We start from the raw sequence: 17640 nt of genomic DNA, 5'->3' as shown, positions 1-17640 counted from the left end.
AATTGCATCGCTGGTGCAGATTTTGAGGATATTAAATATATGGATTAAAAAAGTTAACTGTGTCTAGCTGTAAGCATCACCTTTTTTTATTAATGCACAGTTCGACATATTTATCTTTGCAGTCATAGCCATATATATCATATTATAATAATAATAATATTTGGATGATTTGTATTGTGCCGTTTTTGTGCAAAATCACCTCAAGAGCGCTGTACAAATATATACATAATACATTTCTACAATGATCTATGTTTTAATAACTATTTATGGAGATAATATACATTACAATACTTACCTGGTAGGTCAATTGAGATTAACACTTAATTAACATTAACTAATTGTTTATTAGCGACATTTAGATACAGGATTTAGGACATAATTGGATATAACTGGACTTTTTCTCAGAAATGGTATATTTAATTTAAGGGTATGACAGCTTAAAAAGGAAAGGTTTTAGTTTAGACCTGAATTCTGTTGGACTTGTTATGGATCTTAGTTCCGGAGAGAGTTTATTCCAAGACTTCGGCCCAGATACTCCGAAAGCGCGATCACCAAACTTAGTATTTGGCTTGCGCTTAGGTTCCATAAGTCTGCCTACAGCTGCTGATGTTGCTGATCTAAGAGTTGACTGCCTCAGACCATATATGTGCATAATAGAAATTAAATTGGATATGTTTATCCGAGATACTATCTACGTTACAAACAAATTTCAGTGCCATCGCGCACAGGGACAGAAGATGCCAAAGTGGACATTCTTTAAATTGACCCAGTGAATCGTGTGAACTTGTGAATGAAAGCTTCTACTAGAGACAACAGATGTCATTACTCGTAACTCGCCGCCGCTGCTGTTTCGCGTTACATTTTAAATAAATTAAGAATAAGACCAGTTGTTTTGATGCACATAATTGATTATTATTTTTGTCTTATAATTTTGGGGGTCAAACACCAATTGACCCAAGGGAAGAACCGCCACTGTTTATTAGTTTTATCTTCTTCTTCAATGAAATTATATCAAATTTGTTATCAATACATTGTAATGTAAAATTGATATGAAATAGTATAATGTGTGATATTATGTCATATCAGTATGATGTCTGCATAATTTATTGTTGTGAGTCTGTTGTTTACAGAAGTATTACATATTATGATAAAGCAATATGTATTATTTTGACTGACATGTTATTGCCCCCAATTTTAATTTATTTGATCCCGGCACTAATGAAACAAATCACTTAGGACGAATTGTTTCATAGAATTTGAACACTTCATCAAATTTCATAGTTAATTTTTAATAGGATTTTACAGAACTTGAAAATTAACATTGAAATTTGATGAATTGTTTAAATTCTGTGAAACAACCCGTCCTTAAACTAATTTGAAATATATGTCCTGTTATATGTATATTACTGATTTAGACCAATGAAGAGATAAACCCATAGACATCCAAGTTGATAAACTTGCCCTAACATAAAATCTGGGTATCATTTCTATGAGCTGGAGGCAAACCATGTGACCATATTTTTACCACCAGGAGGGTTCGAGAATGCTTTGAATAAATCAGTCATACATTGATCACCGAAGAGTGTACATTGAAATAACCAGATCCTGCGCAGAAAGTGAAGTTCACTAAAGCAAGGTTTTCAGCGCAGTACGCTGTGGGACTTTTTTACCCAGGATCTAAATGTTCGTTTTTAAACGAACTGCGTCACTAAAAATGAGTGAGGTGGGTAAATCATGACACATTTGTAAAAGTGTAACAAAATGTTCAATTACCCTAGTGAGAAGGACTGTGAAAAAAAAGAATTTATACTTTATACCTACATCATGTACAAACTTTGCAATTGCAACTAGTAAAAAAATGAAAATTTATTTACGGGATTTATAGTTAAGTTTTTTATGCAGCAAGCAGTTTGTGCGCCATTGTAAAAAGGATTAATAATTTGTGAGCAGATTTTATTTTCAAGGACTAAATGATATTACAATGTATGCTGTCAGATTAATTTATTGACAAATCACAGAAAGGGAGAGTCACGCTGCTTCCCACGCTCTGCGCGACTTGGTTTGTTCCCCTTTCCCTGACTGACCAGTCTATCAACTTGAATGTCTATGTATAAACTGATAGGAGTGTTTTGTTGGTGTATCCATGCACTTTTCTCATTTTTCCCTACTTCTATGGGAATTAATCAAACATTTTCAAATAATGAAATAATTTTTTGAACAGATTATCAATTTCATTGACCTGTCTGGAGCCTAGAAGTCGGAAAGGTTTTATGTAAACTGGCGACATCAATTTTATTTTAAATCAGTATGTAGATCACACTTCTTGGGAATTCAGTGATTTAAATGTTATGTATAATAATTATAATATTGTGTATAACCGTAGGGAGTGTGGCGAACCCATCGCTCAGTGAGTGGAAACACGACCAGCAACAACCACTAGTCTTCCCAAGTTAAGGTGTGAGCTACCGGGCTCAGGCTGAATGACCTGGGGAACAGTGTCACGAACGGTGCCTCCGAGAAACCGGTTCGCATCTAGGAGTATTTAGACCTTACTCCAGCACTCGGGGCTCTGCTGGAGTGGACCTTCTATTTCCCTAGGTACTCATGGGACGAAAATTGGACCATTCTAAAACTCCCTCTTCTATCGTGGGGCCTTCAGAGAACCAAGGAGGAGTGGAGAGGAGAGATGAGGCTCTCTTCCCTTGTGGGGCCTTCAGGGAACCAAGAGGGATTGGAGAGGAGAGATGAGAACTGGGAAGACACAGAAGACACAGCCACATATACAATGACAATCCTGGTGAACTTTATAAAAGGGACCTGTTAAAGGAATGAGGTAAAAAGGGAGATAGCACAAAAGGGCCTATGGCCCAAGTGCTCACGGAAACTATATGTAAACCGTTTCCGCTCTATAAATAAAATAATATAATATTGTGAAAGTTTATAAAATAAAATAAATGTTCATTTAATAAAGCATTTTATTGCCTTTTTTGATGGTTTTATATAAAAATATACGGTTAATCCAGATGATAAAAAAAATTACATATCAGTGTTAAATAATTATGTATTTTCAAATATATTTTGCAATTTGCCTTGTAAGTAATTGCAAATAAAAGATCATGATAAAGAATTAGTTCACAAATTAATTATTTATGCAGTACAATCAAATGCCCCTCAAAAAAAAATTTGTAAACTTTCACCAAATCAATTTTGGCACCAAAACTTGCAAACACCAAACAGAATTTTTTTATTGTACTGGCAATAATTTCGCCGATATGGCATCAGAATTGTTTACAGGTGAATCTTAGAGGGTAGCAATAAATAAACATGCAAATGGTGAATGTTTTTATTTGTGTTTAGTAGCTTCGTCCAAAGAGAGTGAAGAAGCGGGGTTTCTCGGAGCAGGCGGGGTGGATGCACTTGTCCTGCATGACGAGAGCGCGGGGCTGCTGGAAGGGAATGCACAGGGCCTTGGCCCCCATGGCCGGGAGCTTGGCACCTTCAGCTGTCTCCACTTCTTCGGTTCTAAAAAATAACATTGTTATAAATTTAATACATACAACCTTTACACCGCTGGCCTTCTCACTGCACGTTTTGACACAATGTAATTTGTTTTACATTAAAAGCTTCATGGATCATATAATACACCACATGGGCGTACAAGGATAGCCGCCAATTGATCACATATGCGACTGCCACGTGGAAATGGTAAAGTCCTTTGTCCACAAGGATTAGCAAGTATTTGATACTGGACGATTTAATTATCTTGGCAACTGGAGATTTGAACACTTTTGCAAACTTGTCGGCGAAGCCAGTCTCCCGAGACCAGCCAGACGAGATCATTTTCACTCAAGACGTCAAGACATTAAACATGGCGTCACTATTGTCAGACATTTTGTTACAATGCATGTGCTTTAGATCAATAAGAACAACAAAGAATGACAGTATATAAAAATGACAGATACAGCAACTGTTTGGCTGTGAGTAAAGTTATGAAAACACTAGCTTGAACATTTCGAGAATTTAACTATGATTGTGGCGACACGGGTCCCATGATTTCAGTAGCGACACGTGTGTTACAATTTGTTTGCGATGTAAGTACACAACATAAGTATTGGAGACTTGCGCATCCCTGTGGACGAAGGGCCTAAAACCCCAACCATGATCAAAACTCACAAGTATTATTTTCAAAATTTGTCAACATGTTCAACATATTATGTCATTGCTGTAGGTAGGTATTGTAGTAGAACTCTACTTAGCAGACTTTCACCTTAATTTTAAACGGAAATTCTTTTCTCTCCCTCTCTCTCCTTTTAGACTATTTGGCATGCGCTCTGTCTCTCTTACACTTGCCGAACATTGTATATCGCCATCCCATTTGAATTTCATAATGATGGCGAAACACAGTACCTAATGCATAAGAAATTTAAGAAAAGAATTATCAGACTTCTGCATCAAGAAACACGCCTACAAGGCATTTCTTGTGTTCTTATTTATTCTATGCAAATTACGATGCATAAATGTGTAAAAAAAAAAAATGGCATTAGAATGAATTACCGTGCGCTTTCTTTTTTGATGGCATCCTCGCAAACCTCCCGGCCGCAGTAAGGCGCCACGATGATGTTCTTGCCATCCAGGGCCTCGTTGAACTTCTCCCAGCTGTCCACTTGGATCATGTGAGCGTCGCGTTCAGCAGTCGCCCTAAACAAAAATGATGACCACATTACTAAAATATATATTATATTAAATTTAATTTTTGATTATTTTGGTTCTCCATCTGGTGCCATCTCTATCGGAGGTTGGATATCATCAGGGCAACCTTCCCCAGCATTAACACATTCACATTACCTGTATATTTTTATACAAAACCACCAAAAGAGACAACAAAATTTAAAATAGGTACTATACATATTAATATAATTGAAGGCAGCGTTTAAATCACTCAATTCCCAAGAAGTGTGACCTACTATACAGTGGCGGCTCGTGACTTGAGTGGGATAGAGTGCTAAGTTTGAAAAATTTGACATTATGGATGTTGTTCGTAGTTAAAAATGTTTTTTTTTTTTCAAAAAATTTGTTTTTTTAGTATGAAGAAGGAAATTTCAGTTTGACAGTGCAGTGCACCGCACCAATTTCTTAAAAATTTTCACACAAAAAACCGGATAAAAAAAAAAAAGTTTTCACATGCATTTTTTTAAATGCAATCTAGTACACCTAAAAGTCACGAGCCGCCACTGCTACTTACTATACCGACCTAAGACCTTTCACTCCTAGACCGAAACACTCTGCGGGACTGCACTCGTACCAGTCACATACATACATTACATGACATGAAGGGGCGGTGTTTTCCTTTGTTATGCCTTTCATCAATATACCTATGGATTCACTTGCAGGCATATTATAAAAGAATAAATAAATATACAACTCATAAAAACTCACTTGGCAAGCATATCAGCCTGAATGGTGTCGAGGAGCTGTATGATCTCCTGCACAGCGTTGTCCCTCTTGATGGTCACCTTGACCCCCGTATCCCTCCGGACAGCCACAAGCTGCTGCTGCGCCAAGTCCTTGGGGCCCAGCTCGATGCGGATGGGCACTCCCTGACGGAAGTAAGGAGAAAGATAAGTCACATTACCCTTTTACTGTCATAAAAACTCTGAACAGAAATGTTGTATGCACTAACCTTCAGTTCCCAGTGATTGAACTTCCACCCGGGCGAGTAGTTGTCCCTGTAGTCTCCCTCGACCCTGACTCCGGCGGTGGCCAGCGCCTTCTCCAGCTCCTGGAAAGAGTCCATGAGAGCCTTCTTCTCGGCGGGGCTTGTGGAAGCGCCGATTCCGCACGGCACCAGGACGGTCTGGAGGGCTGCCACGCGGGGGGGCAGCACCAGACCCTGGTTGTCTCCGTGAACCATGATCATCACACCTGGGGAAGACATTAAATGAGTTACCATATTACGCTAGTACAAACATAATAAATATCAGAACAATAAACACTTATCATTTTACAAACGTAATACAGAAACAAATCAGTTATATTCACAACTAATTATTTTTGCTTTGATTTAGGAAGGAGAGGTTTTAAATGTATCGAAAAGGTCCGTATATATTTGTATTGGCAGTTCGGTGAAATCGCACATAATAATAATATTTGGCTAATTCATATAGCGCCGATTTCGTGAAATCACCTCATTCATATAGTGTTATGGTTGTCAAACTGAAAAGATGGTGGGGTCGAGTAGATTTAACAGGGACATGGATATTTATAACACTTAATTGGACGGCAAAAAGTATAAGAATATAATTAACAGAAAGTAGCGCTTGTTTTAGATTAGACATTAATGTTTTGTAGCAGATATTAATCACAGGTTGTCTCGAATTCTATTGAACATATCTAAGAAACTTCCTTTGTACTTTCTCTAAGCGTTGTAAGTTATAAACATAAATAGGAGACCGTACAGGAGGTGCATATTGGAGCTGCGATCTCACAAGGGAGCAGTAAATTAGTTTCGTTGACTCAATGTTATAAGTCCTTGTGTTACGAATTACAAAACCTAAAATGTCATAAGCATGGCCTTATTGGAAATTGTTTCGCGGTGACGATCAAATTTTTCCTGTCGAAAATAACTCAAAAGGTCTTTTGATGAACTAATTGTATATTATGTAGATATTGGATTCCATGAACGGTAAACTATGCGATATTATATGCATTATGAGTGCCGTAATCACCAATTTTGGATTCTGGGACTTTGGTGTGATCTTCACAATCTTTATCACTTACTTATTTGTGGACTTTTGTTGCTTTTGGCATTACATATTTAAAATGAGGATTTCAAAGTTAATATTGTGGCACAATCATAAATACTCCTAAATAATAATGGTTTAGTAAATAAATAATATAATAACATGCCTATAGTTCGGGTAGTTAGTCCCCAGGAGTTCTGGAAGATGTACTTCTTCTCCTGGGTGTCGGGATCCTCGTACACAATCTCAAACATCTTGGCAAAGTTCTGACCCAGGTGATGGCTGGTTGCTCCCTGTAATAGAGCATTGTTAAAAATTGGTATTTATATTTAAATTCCAATGCAAGAAGAAACAAGTAAATTGAATTTATACCTGAATTCCACGTCCACTTGCAGGTACAAATGCCTCCACAGTCGTTGTGTAATCTCCCCCGGCAAACTTCTCCTTTTCAGTCTTGCGTCCTTTGACAACTGGCACAGCTAGAAGGTCTGTGTAGACCCTCGAGTACAGATCTGTTAACAAAATAAAGAGTAAGTATTCATTTAATTTTAATTACTTCCGATCCGTCCAATTGCTAACTCTTATTGCACAGACGAAATGTAGACATTCTGTTGATAGAAACTTACTGTGGGAGCTAGTAGAACTGTTAATATGTAAGAGACTGTTATTCGGGAGACGCATACAGCTGTCGCGAGTGGAAAGTACCAATAATTGTAGGATGTGTGAAGAGGATGAATGAGAACGAAAAGCTTATTCATTTGCGGTTAAATGACCAGCCTCGATGAGAAGACTTGGTTATCTTCAGTCACAGCCACGGTGTGAAAACAAAGAGGCGATTCGGGTTCTACTTAAGGATAAGGAATTGTCATTAACCCTAAAATTAACAACTTTTTGCTGCCATCCGAGAGAACTGGAATCAAAAGGTCGTTAATTTTAAGTTTAAGGACCATTCTGCAGTCATCCGAAAGAACTGGAATCGCAGTCAACATCCACTGAGACCACTGAGCTGTGCCGACATAGCTCAGTGGACCGGACATCAGAAGGTATGGGTTCAATTCCCGTTGGCGGCACTTATTTTTACTCGGGAGATATTTTCAATTTGTATTGATATTTCAGGAGACTAATTATTGCTTTTAATTATTTGTCATAATATAGTTAAACACCCAATGACAACTTTTACTAAAAAAATGAGATATTGTCAAAGGAATAAGTTGGAACATGGGAGATAAATGGACCTATGGCATGAGTGCTAAACAGCTATTCTGGCTGTCTCCTTATCAAGAAATAGTAAAGTCACCAAAATGTCATGGAGAAGTAGCCGAATACTATATAACAAGTATAACAACACTGGTAAAGTTTAAAGGCAATAGCCGACAGAGAATGGGGAAACATGGGAGATAGATGAGGTTGTCTGCTAATTATTTATTTTTCAAATCCGTTAGAAAAACTAAGCGCACAAACAGACAGACGCAAATAGCGACTTTATTTTATACTATTTAGAGATTTAAAGAGTAAATTTTATAACTACAGTAAAATTAGTTTTTTATAACTCAAAAAATGAGCTCAAATTTACCTTGAGCAAAACGACCATTTAAAATACATAATTGTGATATCACAATACATAATTCTGTACAATTTGCAATTGGAATGGCTTTACCGCACAGCACAATGTCGCGGCCAGCTATTTTTTGTTCCGTGATCTACTTATATCGTACTTATCGACCGGCCGGCGAGATTCTCCTAAAATATCGATCTTTTGACAGCTTTTGTGTTTCAAAAATTCTAAAAGTTCTGTCTGTAAATAACATGAAATTTCATTGTAGGAGACAATCTCATGAATACGGGAGCTGTTACAACAATAACAGTAAGTTATACCAAGGATATCCAAGACTTCCTTATCAGCTGGTTCCTGGGTAGCGAAGGCAGTGTGACCCTCTTGCCAGAGGAACTCTCGGCTGCGCAGGAATGGCTGAGGGTGCTGGAACTCCCATCTCTGTAAGTAAATAAAATATCCACTTTAATACATACATTCATTTTAACTTACAGATTTAGCTCAACTATTGAAACTAGTATCACCAAATAAAGCATAGTGATTTTTCAACTGTAAAGATGAATAATGTATCAACTAACCACTCCAGCAATTGCGGATTTAAAAAAAATGTCAGTGTTCGTTAACAACTGTAATAATCAGCGTACACAGATTGCAAATCACACTAGTTGAACATTATTTCAGCTGACGATTTCAAGGGACGGTTGAATAATCAATACAATGTGTGATTGCATCTTCCTTGTACACTGATTTTGCAAAGTTAATTACAGGTGTACAGAAGGTACAGGTGTCTGGTATTGGACAATGAGGCAAGAACTCAATAAGAAATACACATATGAAGTAATGTGTAGTATAAATTACCACAACATTGTTCCACTGGTTGAGGCGCATGGGCAGGTCTCTGTAGGACTGGATCCACTTGGCGTAGGCGGGGTACATGACGGTCTCGGAGGTTGGGCGGATGGCGATATGCTCGGCAAGATCGCTGTCCCCGCTCTTGGTGACCCACGCCACCTCGGGGGCAAAGTCCGCTATGTGGTCCTTCTCGCGCTCCAGGGCTGCCTGTACACGTTATGTTAATTAAAATCACAATTCTATGTTTACTCTTCTGCTCCTGTTTATCAATTCCACAAAACTTTATCAATGGTATGGTAGACAAAAATGTTAAGTGTGAAATGAAAATTCAACTTACAAGTTTAATTCAAGGATTAAAGCGACATTATCAATATTAACATCGATATTCATGTACATATTTTACATACATTAACCAGCGGACCGTTTTTCGAGCACATGAGAGCTCCAATTTTTACAACCGTGTTTGGTGCTCGTGTACATGTTTGAGCTCTAATACTGTCCACACTGGAATTGCTTTCGATGCAATTTTAATCTTTATGCTTTGAAAACTGTAGAGGAAACTATCAGAATCGCTTGCTTTTTTTTTCTTTAAAAAGTAAGAAGACAAACATTCCCGGGTTACAAATAAACTGATAATATTTGAAAATCTCCTACTACCACCAAATAGACAAATACCAAGAAATAGCCTCTATGGCAGCTTATGAAATAATTTAACATAAATCGGCATTGACGGCCGGCATAGTCCAGTGGTAACGCATTGGACTGCCATTCCGAAGGTCGCGGGTTCGAACCCGGCGTGCGCAAATAATTTTTATTTGATTAATTTGTGTTATTTCACAATTAATTAATTAAAATAATATATAGTATATTTGCGGCACGTTCCAGAGTGGAAGATACTTCCAGTATCGCCCTGGTGTAAGACCACCATTCAGAATTGAAAAGTTGCTCCAAATGGCTTTAGCCGTGTTTAGTGACTATACCTGAATAGCCAGGTACTTCCCCACCTTCCTCTTTCCCTTCCCCACTTACCTTCAGCCTCACAACATCCCCCAATTGGGGATGCCATAGTCTCACTGGCTCCAGACGGGAGCAGTTGGGACTCTTGTGAGGTACTCACTATAAAAAATAAAAAAAAATAAAAAATTGCGAAAGTGAAAATATTTTAGTTTTCAAAGTATGTAGAATAAAGATCATTGTTTTTTTTAAAACACCTTTTGACTGTAGGGAATGTATTCAGGTATATGTAGAAATAATAAAACCAATCCAATCGTATTGTATTACTTAAACAGGATCTCTATTTACACATGTACTTAACTTCTATTTACTATCCCTTGCTGTTTTATAAGCTCGCAATTCTAATTTCGTGTTATAGTTATGTCTTGTAAGTTATCATATGTAAAAGCCGTATACAAATGCTCCCCGTGGTAGCCGAGTTTTCAAACCATCCACAAATAAGGATGGGTTGTTTCATAGAATTTGAACAATTCATCAAATTTAAACATTCATTTTTGGGTTCTGTGAAGGTCCTTTTCAATTTCTGTTCTTATATCATTATAGGCTACTTGCTTGACAGAACTGAAATAATAACAAAATCTTTCACAGAACTTAAAAATTTGAAGAATTTGAACAATTCATCAAATTTCAACGTTCATTTTCGGGTTCTGTGAAAGACTTATTCAAGTTCTGTTTTTATATCACTGTAGGCTAGTTGCTTGACAAAACTGAAATAAAAACAGAACTTGAAAATATCTTTCACAGAACTTGAAAATGAATGTTGAAATTTGATGAATTGTTCAGATTCTCCGAAACAACCCGTCCTTAGTGTGTTGAATCAATTGTTTTTTTTTTTTTTTTTTAAATATGAAATCATCTTGCTAATTTGGACTTATTCGAATTTTTTCAATATTATGGTACCTACCACCTGAAGAAAGTTCGAAAAAAGAATTATTGCGATAAAAATAGTAACATATCTTTGGACAAAATGTATAATTCATTATTCGAAATAAAATAAAATATATGGTTTATAATTAAGTAGGTAGGTATTTAAGTACCTACTTAAAAATCTTATGATTTCAGAGGAAATTTTCGATTTAATTTATTAAATAAGAAAAAATTTAAAAGTAATTTTAAGTGAGGTCTACTGTTCACATAACTATTTACGTATTTTAGTAATTACCTTAGAAACAAAGATGGGGAAGTAGCAATCCTTGACGCCCATACCCCGAATTTCCTTGCTGATGTACTCGCGGATGGAGTCCCACACGGCGTAGGACCACGGCCGCAGGATGTAGCAGCCCGACACGTCATAGTACTCAATCATCTCGCCCTTGGTGATCACCTGGGAGTACCAGTCCGACAGGTCCGTTTCCTTGGCCGCCTCCAGGCCCAGGCGCGTCTGCTTCTTGGGCCCGGAGCCTTCTTCCTTGGGAGCCTGGAGAGTTATTATTATTTTTTTATTTTTGTAATCATATTTTTTTTTCTATAAATATATATTTTTTATGGCATATTATACTGCCATCTCTTGAAAACTATCATAAAGGTTAAGCTACATTGATAAAACTTCGATAAAAATGACTTAAAATCTTATTTTGAAAAAAAAAATTTCAATGTGAATACACACAGCATCCCCAAAGATAATAATAATGATTTATTGTCTTCTTTTCTTAGTAACATATAGAGATAATGATATCCTCACTGGGATCTCCCGTGCTGAGGATTTCATTTAAAGCTGCCTCCTGTGTGGGGGAAATAGAAAAAAAAATCTCCCCCGATTCCTCCACCTCACTTCACAGCATATCCCACATGGAGGGTGCCATTCAGGGCTTGCCCTGGGCCAAATGGTACCTGGCGCAAGTAACATCTTGGCGCCCCTTGTCAAAACCAGTAGACTCCTAGGTAAGAGATCACTGTAATTAATGATATTTAAATGATTTGTGTTTTCGTTTAGCGCCATTTTTATGAAGAATAATCTTAAGGGCGATGTGTTAGGTGAGGTATTATCAACGGCGCCTTGGCAATTTGGCGCCCGGAGCTGACTGCTCCATTTGTGCCGGCGTAGGGTCAGCCCTGGTGCCATCATACTTCTGGGTCTTGGCATCCCCCAACACTGAGGGGTGATATAGTGCCAATGGGTCAGGCAGCATTTGAACACCATGAAATTTCAAATTGAATTTTTTAAACAATCAGAAAAAAGATTTGTAAAGTTGCCGAATTAGTAAATAATATTTTACCTCTACTTTCTTTTCCTTCTTCACCGGTGGAGACTTCTCCTTCTTAGGTTGTGCGACGGCCGGGGCAGAGGAGCGGGGGCCCTTTCCGGCCACGGGGAAGTCCGAACCCGCCACCTTCTTGTACTCGGCCTTCAGCTCCAGTAGAGTCTTCACAGCTGCGTCTACATCTTCCTGGAATCATCATCATTTCATTAACCCTTGGAATGCCACCCTCCCATGACCTGGTACTCCGTAGTGTGCCAGTGGGAAAATCAAAAAACTAAAAGCACGCTGACACTATTTTTTTTTTAACTTTCAAAATTTTAAATTTTTTTTTTGCAAAATGATATTTTTGTAACTTAGCTATATATTCTTATATTCTGAGAAATGTTTATTTATTTCACTCTAATGAAAATATATAAAAAAGAAATATGAAAATATTCTTGGGTTTTATTATATTTTCCATTCGGCTAAATAAGTGAACTTCACAATTTTAATATATAAAAATTCAGCCTGTATACGTTAGTGCTCACAAAACTCAAAAAGTATTCGACCGATATTGCTGAAAATTTCAAAGTTTGTCTGCACCGGAATGGAATTAAAGTCGATGTAATGTATTTTTTTAACAGTAACATTGTGGTATACAGTAGTGAATTGTGGAAGAAGTCGGAGACGCCCGAGAAAGACATTAGCAATAGTGAAGCATTAAGGGAGTCCACTAGTAAAAAATAAATTATATGATGATTTCCTGTTAATAAATACAGTAATATGGTTATTGAAGAAGAAGATAATATTAACAAATCTAAATGAAACATGAAACAGAACAAGACACAGAAAATAAAAAGATAATGTTTTCAACTGGGAATCGAACCCAGGATCTCTATCTTATCGGGACAATGTCTTTATCAACTCGACCATTGGGATTTAATTATTATAAGTCATATTTGTCTCGTGTTTGAAATTCAGAATTAACAATATTACCTTGCAACTAATTTTTTTACAGATATCTTTTTGAATGATCACAAAGTTTTAAAGAATTGGTTTGTAACCTAGATAGTGTCTCGGATAAACACATCCGATTTTTATTTATGTGCAATATCTATTGACTTTTTCTAAGTCTAAATGAATATTTAATTTTACTATGGCTTTGAAAATGGGATTTTTTTTTTGGTAAATAGAATTGCTTTGTTAAAAAAACTTTATTAGGATTTTTTTCTTAGATTATCATGAAAAACCAACCACTCCCAAGTTACGCTGGTTTTGTTCTCCTGATGTATGAATGGCGTTGACTCACCTTCTTGGCTTTAGCAGCCTTCAGGTCTCTCACCACAATCCCCTGGTCGTTGACTTTGGCGGTGAGCGCTGCCACCGCTGGAGACTGCTCGGCAACCTTAGGGGCATCAGCTTGAGGCTTTTCAGGACCTAAATATTATATTATTTGTTACATTTTTTTCAAGATGCAGTGAAACTACCTTCAAGGTTCTTCGAAAGATCGAAAACAAAAACTATTATCTGGGATAAGCTTATGACAAGTGGATTAGATTAGGTATTTAACTTATTTCAGTTCTCAAGGGACGAAAAACATCAACTTCTTAACTCTTGTCGCGTATTCGAGTTCCAATAAAAGTCTACTTAGTTAGCGCGCAACTCCTGTAAACAAGTCATATAAATAAGCGTAGGGATTTCACTAATTTGTTGTAATTAGGAACTACTATCATAGATGTGAGACAATAAAGTCAGGTGCTTGACTCACACCCGTATTCAGAGTCGATCCTTAAAGTTGTCTAAGTCAAGTGTCAGCCTTACCTAAGCAAAGGTAAGAACCGTCCTTACCTTTAACGCTTCTATACAGAGTCCACACTTTGAGCTTCCTTTCCTCAGGTAGAGACCTTTTGTCTACGCCGAAAGAAAGGTGTGACGTCATCCGAAACTTGTCGATGTCCTGCTTCTACGGAAACAACATGCCCCGTTTTGGGACAATCTGTGTGTTTATCTATGCTGTTGTCTATGGATTTAGTTCAAGCGTCTGTCGTAAATAAGTAAATAACATCGGCCTGTCAAAAGTCTCTGTTACATCTTCAGTTGAGTGTCTCGAAAGTTTCCTTTTTAAACAATGAATTCTCGTATTATAATCACGCCGAGTGAAAGGCAATGTTTATTAGATTTAATAAACACATATCCTGCCGTTGCCAGCATTTCGACTAATCATCTGCAACTTGGCGAGAAGAAAAATGCGTGGGCCAAGTTGACAGATGATTTCAACTCAATCGCCGGCAATCAAAAGGTTTGTATCTTTTGTAATTGAAATACTAACTAGCCATCACGCCGTTTCCCCACAGGGATACTCTTTTTTCATTCATATACATACTCTTCTATTGTTCCGATTCCGTAATACTATTATAATACTGTATTATTGAATTCCTTCTTAGCGGACCCAAGCGCAGCTTAAGAAATGCTGGGACAACATTAAGTCAAAAAGGAAGATGGAGCTCTGCGAGGAAAAGAGGAGCAGGATGAAGACGGGAGGGGGCAGGCTGTCGCCAACTGTCTCTGATGAGCATCATCCCGTTGACAGCGTGCTGGACTTGGCCACCAACGTTGAACTGAGCTTTAGCAACGACAGCGATCGCGGTTAGTTTAAGAAAGTTATGTGAAATATTTTGGCTACTTGTTTATTTAACTTTGACCTTATTTCTTATAAAGTATTGTTTAAGTTTCAGATACCGCTGTGCCCAGCACCAGCACGTCTGCTTTATTCAGCATGCCATGGACTGACCAGTCGACGGAAGTGCCGGTGTTTGGTAAGTCAATTTTTGATAATATAATTGATTCTTATCAATTCAAAATGTGATTTGTTGTTAGATGGTAGTGTTCGCATTTCTCTGTAGGAACTTATTACATAATTTTATCAGTTGTCATGCTAAATCTTAAATAATTTTCGAGATAGAAATATTGCAAAAGTGTTTTTAATTTTCAGATATAACAAAAACACCGGAGGAAAGTTCAACGCCCCAGCTCAAGACGAAGACACGTCGCATTATAGCCAAGAAAGGTGATTATATTTACCTCTCTATTTGCTGTGATTACTTGCATTTTCGTACAAAGGTTCAAATAATGCTCGGAGTTCGGAGAGCTTTACTTTAACCTCTCGTTTTCCACCATAAAGAAAGAGGGGCCCTGTTGAAGATGCTGTGTGGGGAATGTTTTTGAGGAAGGAGTGAAAATGGGTCTTGAAGAGACCAATGTTGTAGGAGGGAGGAAAAACAGAGGCCAGCAAATCGTTCCACAGCCGAGCTGTTGATGACAAATGTCATCCGTGTACATGCAATGAATATGCTAATATCGATCACTTCGTCGGTAATCTGGCCTCATACAAAAGATGCATTAAACTTAATTTGTTTGCTAGTAGGTACCACGATAATACATCATGTAAACATAATATGCCTACCAGTACTGCACTCCAAAACTATTTAATGTACTAGAAATCATAGGTACTTGAAAAATTTATCAAATCGGATGACATAATCCAGGATTTCTTACTTTTTATATTTAAATCTTTGTGGGTACCTTTTAGAGATAATTTATATTTCTACATTTTTACTGTTTTTTTTCTTACTTTAAATTTTAATTTTTACTTGTAATTTATAGTTTGCACTTTATATTTACTTTACACTTACTTACTTTACTGTGTAAATAAATAAATATGTTGGGCGCGTGTTTGGCGTGTTTCCCGACTGTGCACTATGTCATGGGGCACAGAGTGTTATTTACACAAATAAACCTGTTATTTACATTGATGACTAATCAGCTTGCAATTTTGTGTTGTTTCACTAATCAGCTTGTAATTTTGTGTTGTTTCAGACTTGATACCATCTAGTGGGCAGGTGGTTCGGGACGAGGGCCAAGTGCGTTGCCTCAGAAGCACCAATCTAACAAAGTACGATGAAGAAATGCACGTAGTAAGGATGGAGACTGCCCGGGAGCAGAGAGAGACTGCCCGGGAGCAGAAGGAGACTGCCCGGAAGCAGAGGGAGACTGCCCAGCAGATTGCCCGGGAGCAGATCGAGACTGCCCGGGAGCAGAGGGAGACTGCCCGGGAGCAGAGGGAGACTGCCCAGCAGATTGCCCGGGAGCAGATCGAGACTGCTCGGGAGCAGTCGAAAGGAGCTCGTCTGCAGAACGAACTTATAGAACTACAAATAAGAAGAGCGAAGGCAGAATTGGAAAAAGAGCTCGCCAATAAATAAATATGAATAAAAAATATATTAATCTCCAATAAATGTTTTATTTATTTTCCATTCTGTTTCAATTTTTTTGATAATGGACATTATTAATACATACATAGGTATATATTTAAGATAAACCCTTGTGCTCTTTCATAATTCAATACACAGCATAATTATAACATATTATAAAAAATATGACTTCACTACTCATTACATTAGATAAGGTGTCCTTTCACAGCATGACATTACACAGCACAATTACTATGCATTAAAAAATATGACTTCATTAGTCATAACATTAGATATGGTGTCCTTTCACAGTTCAATACACAGCACAATTACTATACATTATATATGGTGTCCTTTCACAGTTAATTACACAGCACAATTATTATACATTAGATATGGTGTCCTTTCACAGTTCATTACACGGCACAATTACTGACGTCACTATTCATTACATATATGGTGTCCTTTCACAGTTCATTACACATCACGTAAAATGTCTTTGGATAAATGCATCTCTTATCGTTCTGCCTGAAGCAGACTGCACCACCGAATTGACAGGTATATTTATACCCTCAAACCGCCCAAAATGCTGGTCGTTTGACGATATACATAAATTATGCAAAATGGCACACGCAAAGATAATGTTTGTAGTATTACTTAGTTTATTTTCTAATTTCCTCCTCAGACAAGGAAATCTCCTCTTCCATACACCAAATAATCTTTCGACTACATTCCGTGTGGAAATTTGCGCCTTATTATATTTTTCTTGCCCTTCATTTGCAGGATTTAATACTGGTGTGAACATATAATTTGTCTGGCCATATCCGCTGTCCCCGAGAAGAATGCCTGTAATCCTTTTCTCCTCAAACTTTAGGCGGCACGCGCTGTTTTGAAATATCCTGGAATCGTGGGTAGAACCAGGCCACCTGGCAACTATGTCCAAAAATTCCAAACGTGGACCTGACACAGCTTGCACATTCAAGGAGAACCATCCTTTCCTGTTGCGAAAAGATTCCCCTATTGTTCGGCTTGGGCTCTTGATGGCAATGTGT

General features: G+C 37.5%; 2 protein-coding genes across 3 annotated transcripts in view; one reads left to right on the top strand and one right to left on the bottom strand.

Annotated features, from left to right (window-relative positions):
- Positions 1–2976: 2976 nt before the first annotated feature.
- Positions 2977–17640, bottom strand: part of GluProRS (Glutamyl-prolyl-tRNA synthetase) — a 91260-nt gene continuing 76596 nt past the window's right edge. For both annotated transcript variants that reach the window (XM_089640848.1, XM_089640849.1), the window contains 11 exons: positions 13648–13775; positions 12375–12545; positions 11321–11575; positions 9151–9351; positions 8616–8733; positions 7113–7252; positions 6907–7033; positions 5681–5922; positions 5437–5597; positions 4555–4698; positions 2977–3522 (listed from right to left, as the gene is read on the bottom strand). In XM_089640848.1, the coding sequence (XP_089496974.1) occupies positions 3354–3522; positions 4555–4698; positions 5437–5597; positions 5681–5922; positions 6907–7033; positions 7113–7252; positions 8616–8733; positions 9151–9351; positions 11321–11575; positions 12375–12545; positions 13648–13775 (1856 nt within the window). In that variant the 3' untranslated portion in view covers positions 2977–3353. The remainder of the gene's footprint in view (positions 3523–4554; positions 4699–5436; positions 5598–5680; positions 5923–6906; positions 7034–7112; positions 7253–8615; positions 8734–9150; positions 9352–11320; positions 11576–12374; positions 12546–13647; positions 13776–17640) is intronic.
- Positions 14114–16600, top strand: LOC149416637 (uncharacterized). Its single transcript, XM_089641253.1, has 5 exons — positions 14114–14637; positions 14783–14984; positions 15074–15154; positions 15331–15405; positions 16215–16600. Exons 1-5 carry the CDS (start codon positions 14467–14469, stop codon positions 16598–16600), a joined length of 915 nt encoding a protein of 304 aa, XP_089497379.1. The 5' UTR covers positions 14114–14466.

Source organism: Hesperophylax consimilis, chromosome 16, assembly GCF_061612785.1.
Source record: "Hesperophylax consimilis isolate HC1 chromosome 16, BYU_Hcon_1.0, whole genome shotgun sequence".
NCBI classification, from domain to species: Eukaryota; Metazoa; Arthropoda; class Insecta; order Trichoptera; family Limnephilidae; genus Hesperophylax; species Hesperophylax consimilis.
The sequence above is the reverse complement of the archived record's forward strand: the minus strand, read 5'-3'. Positions and strand labels throughout refer to the sequence as shown.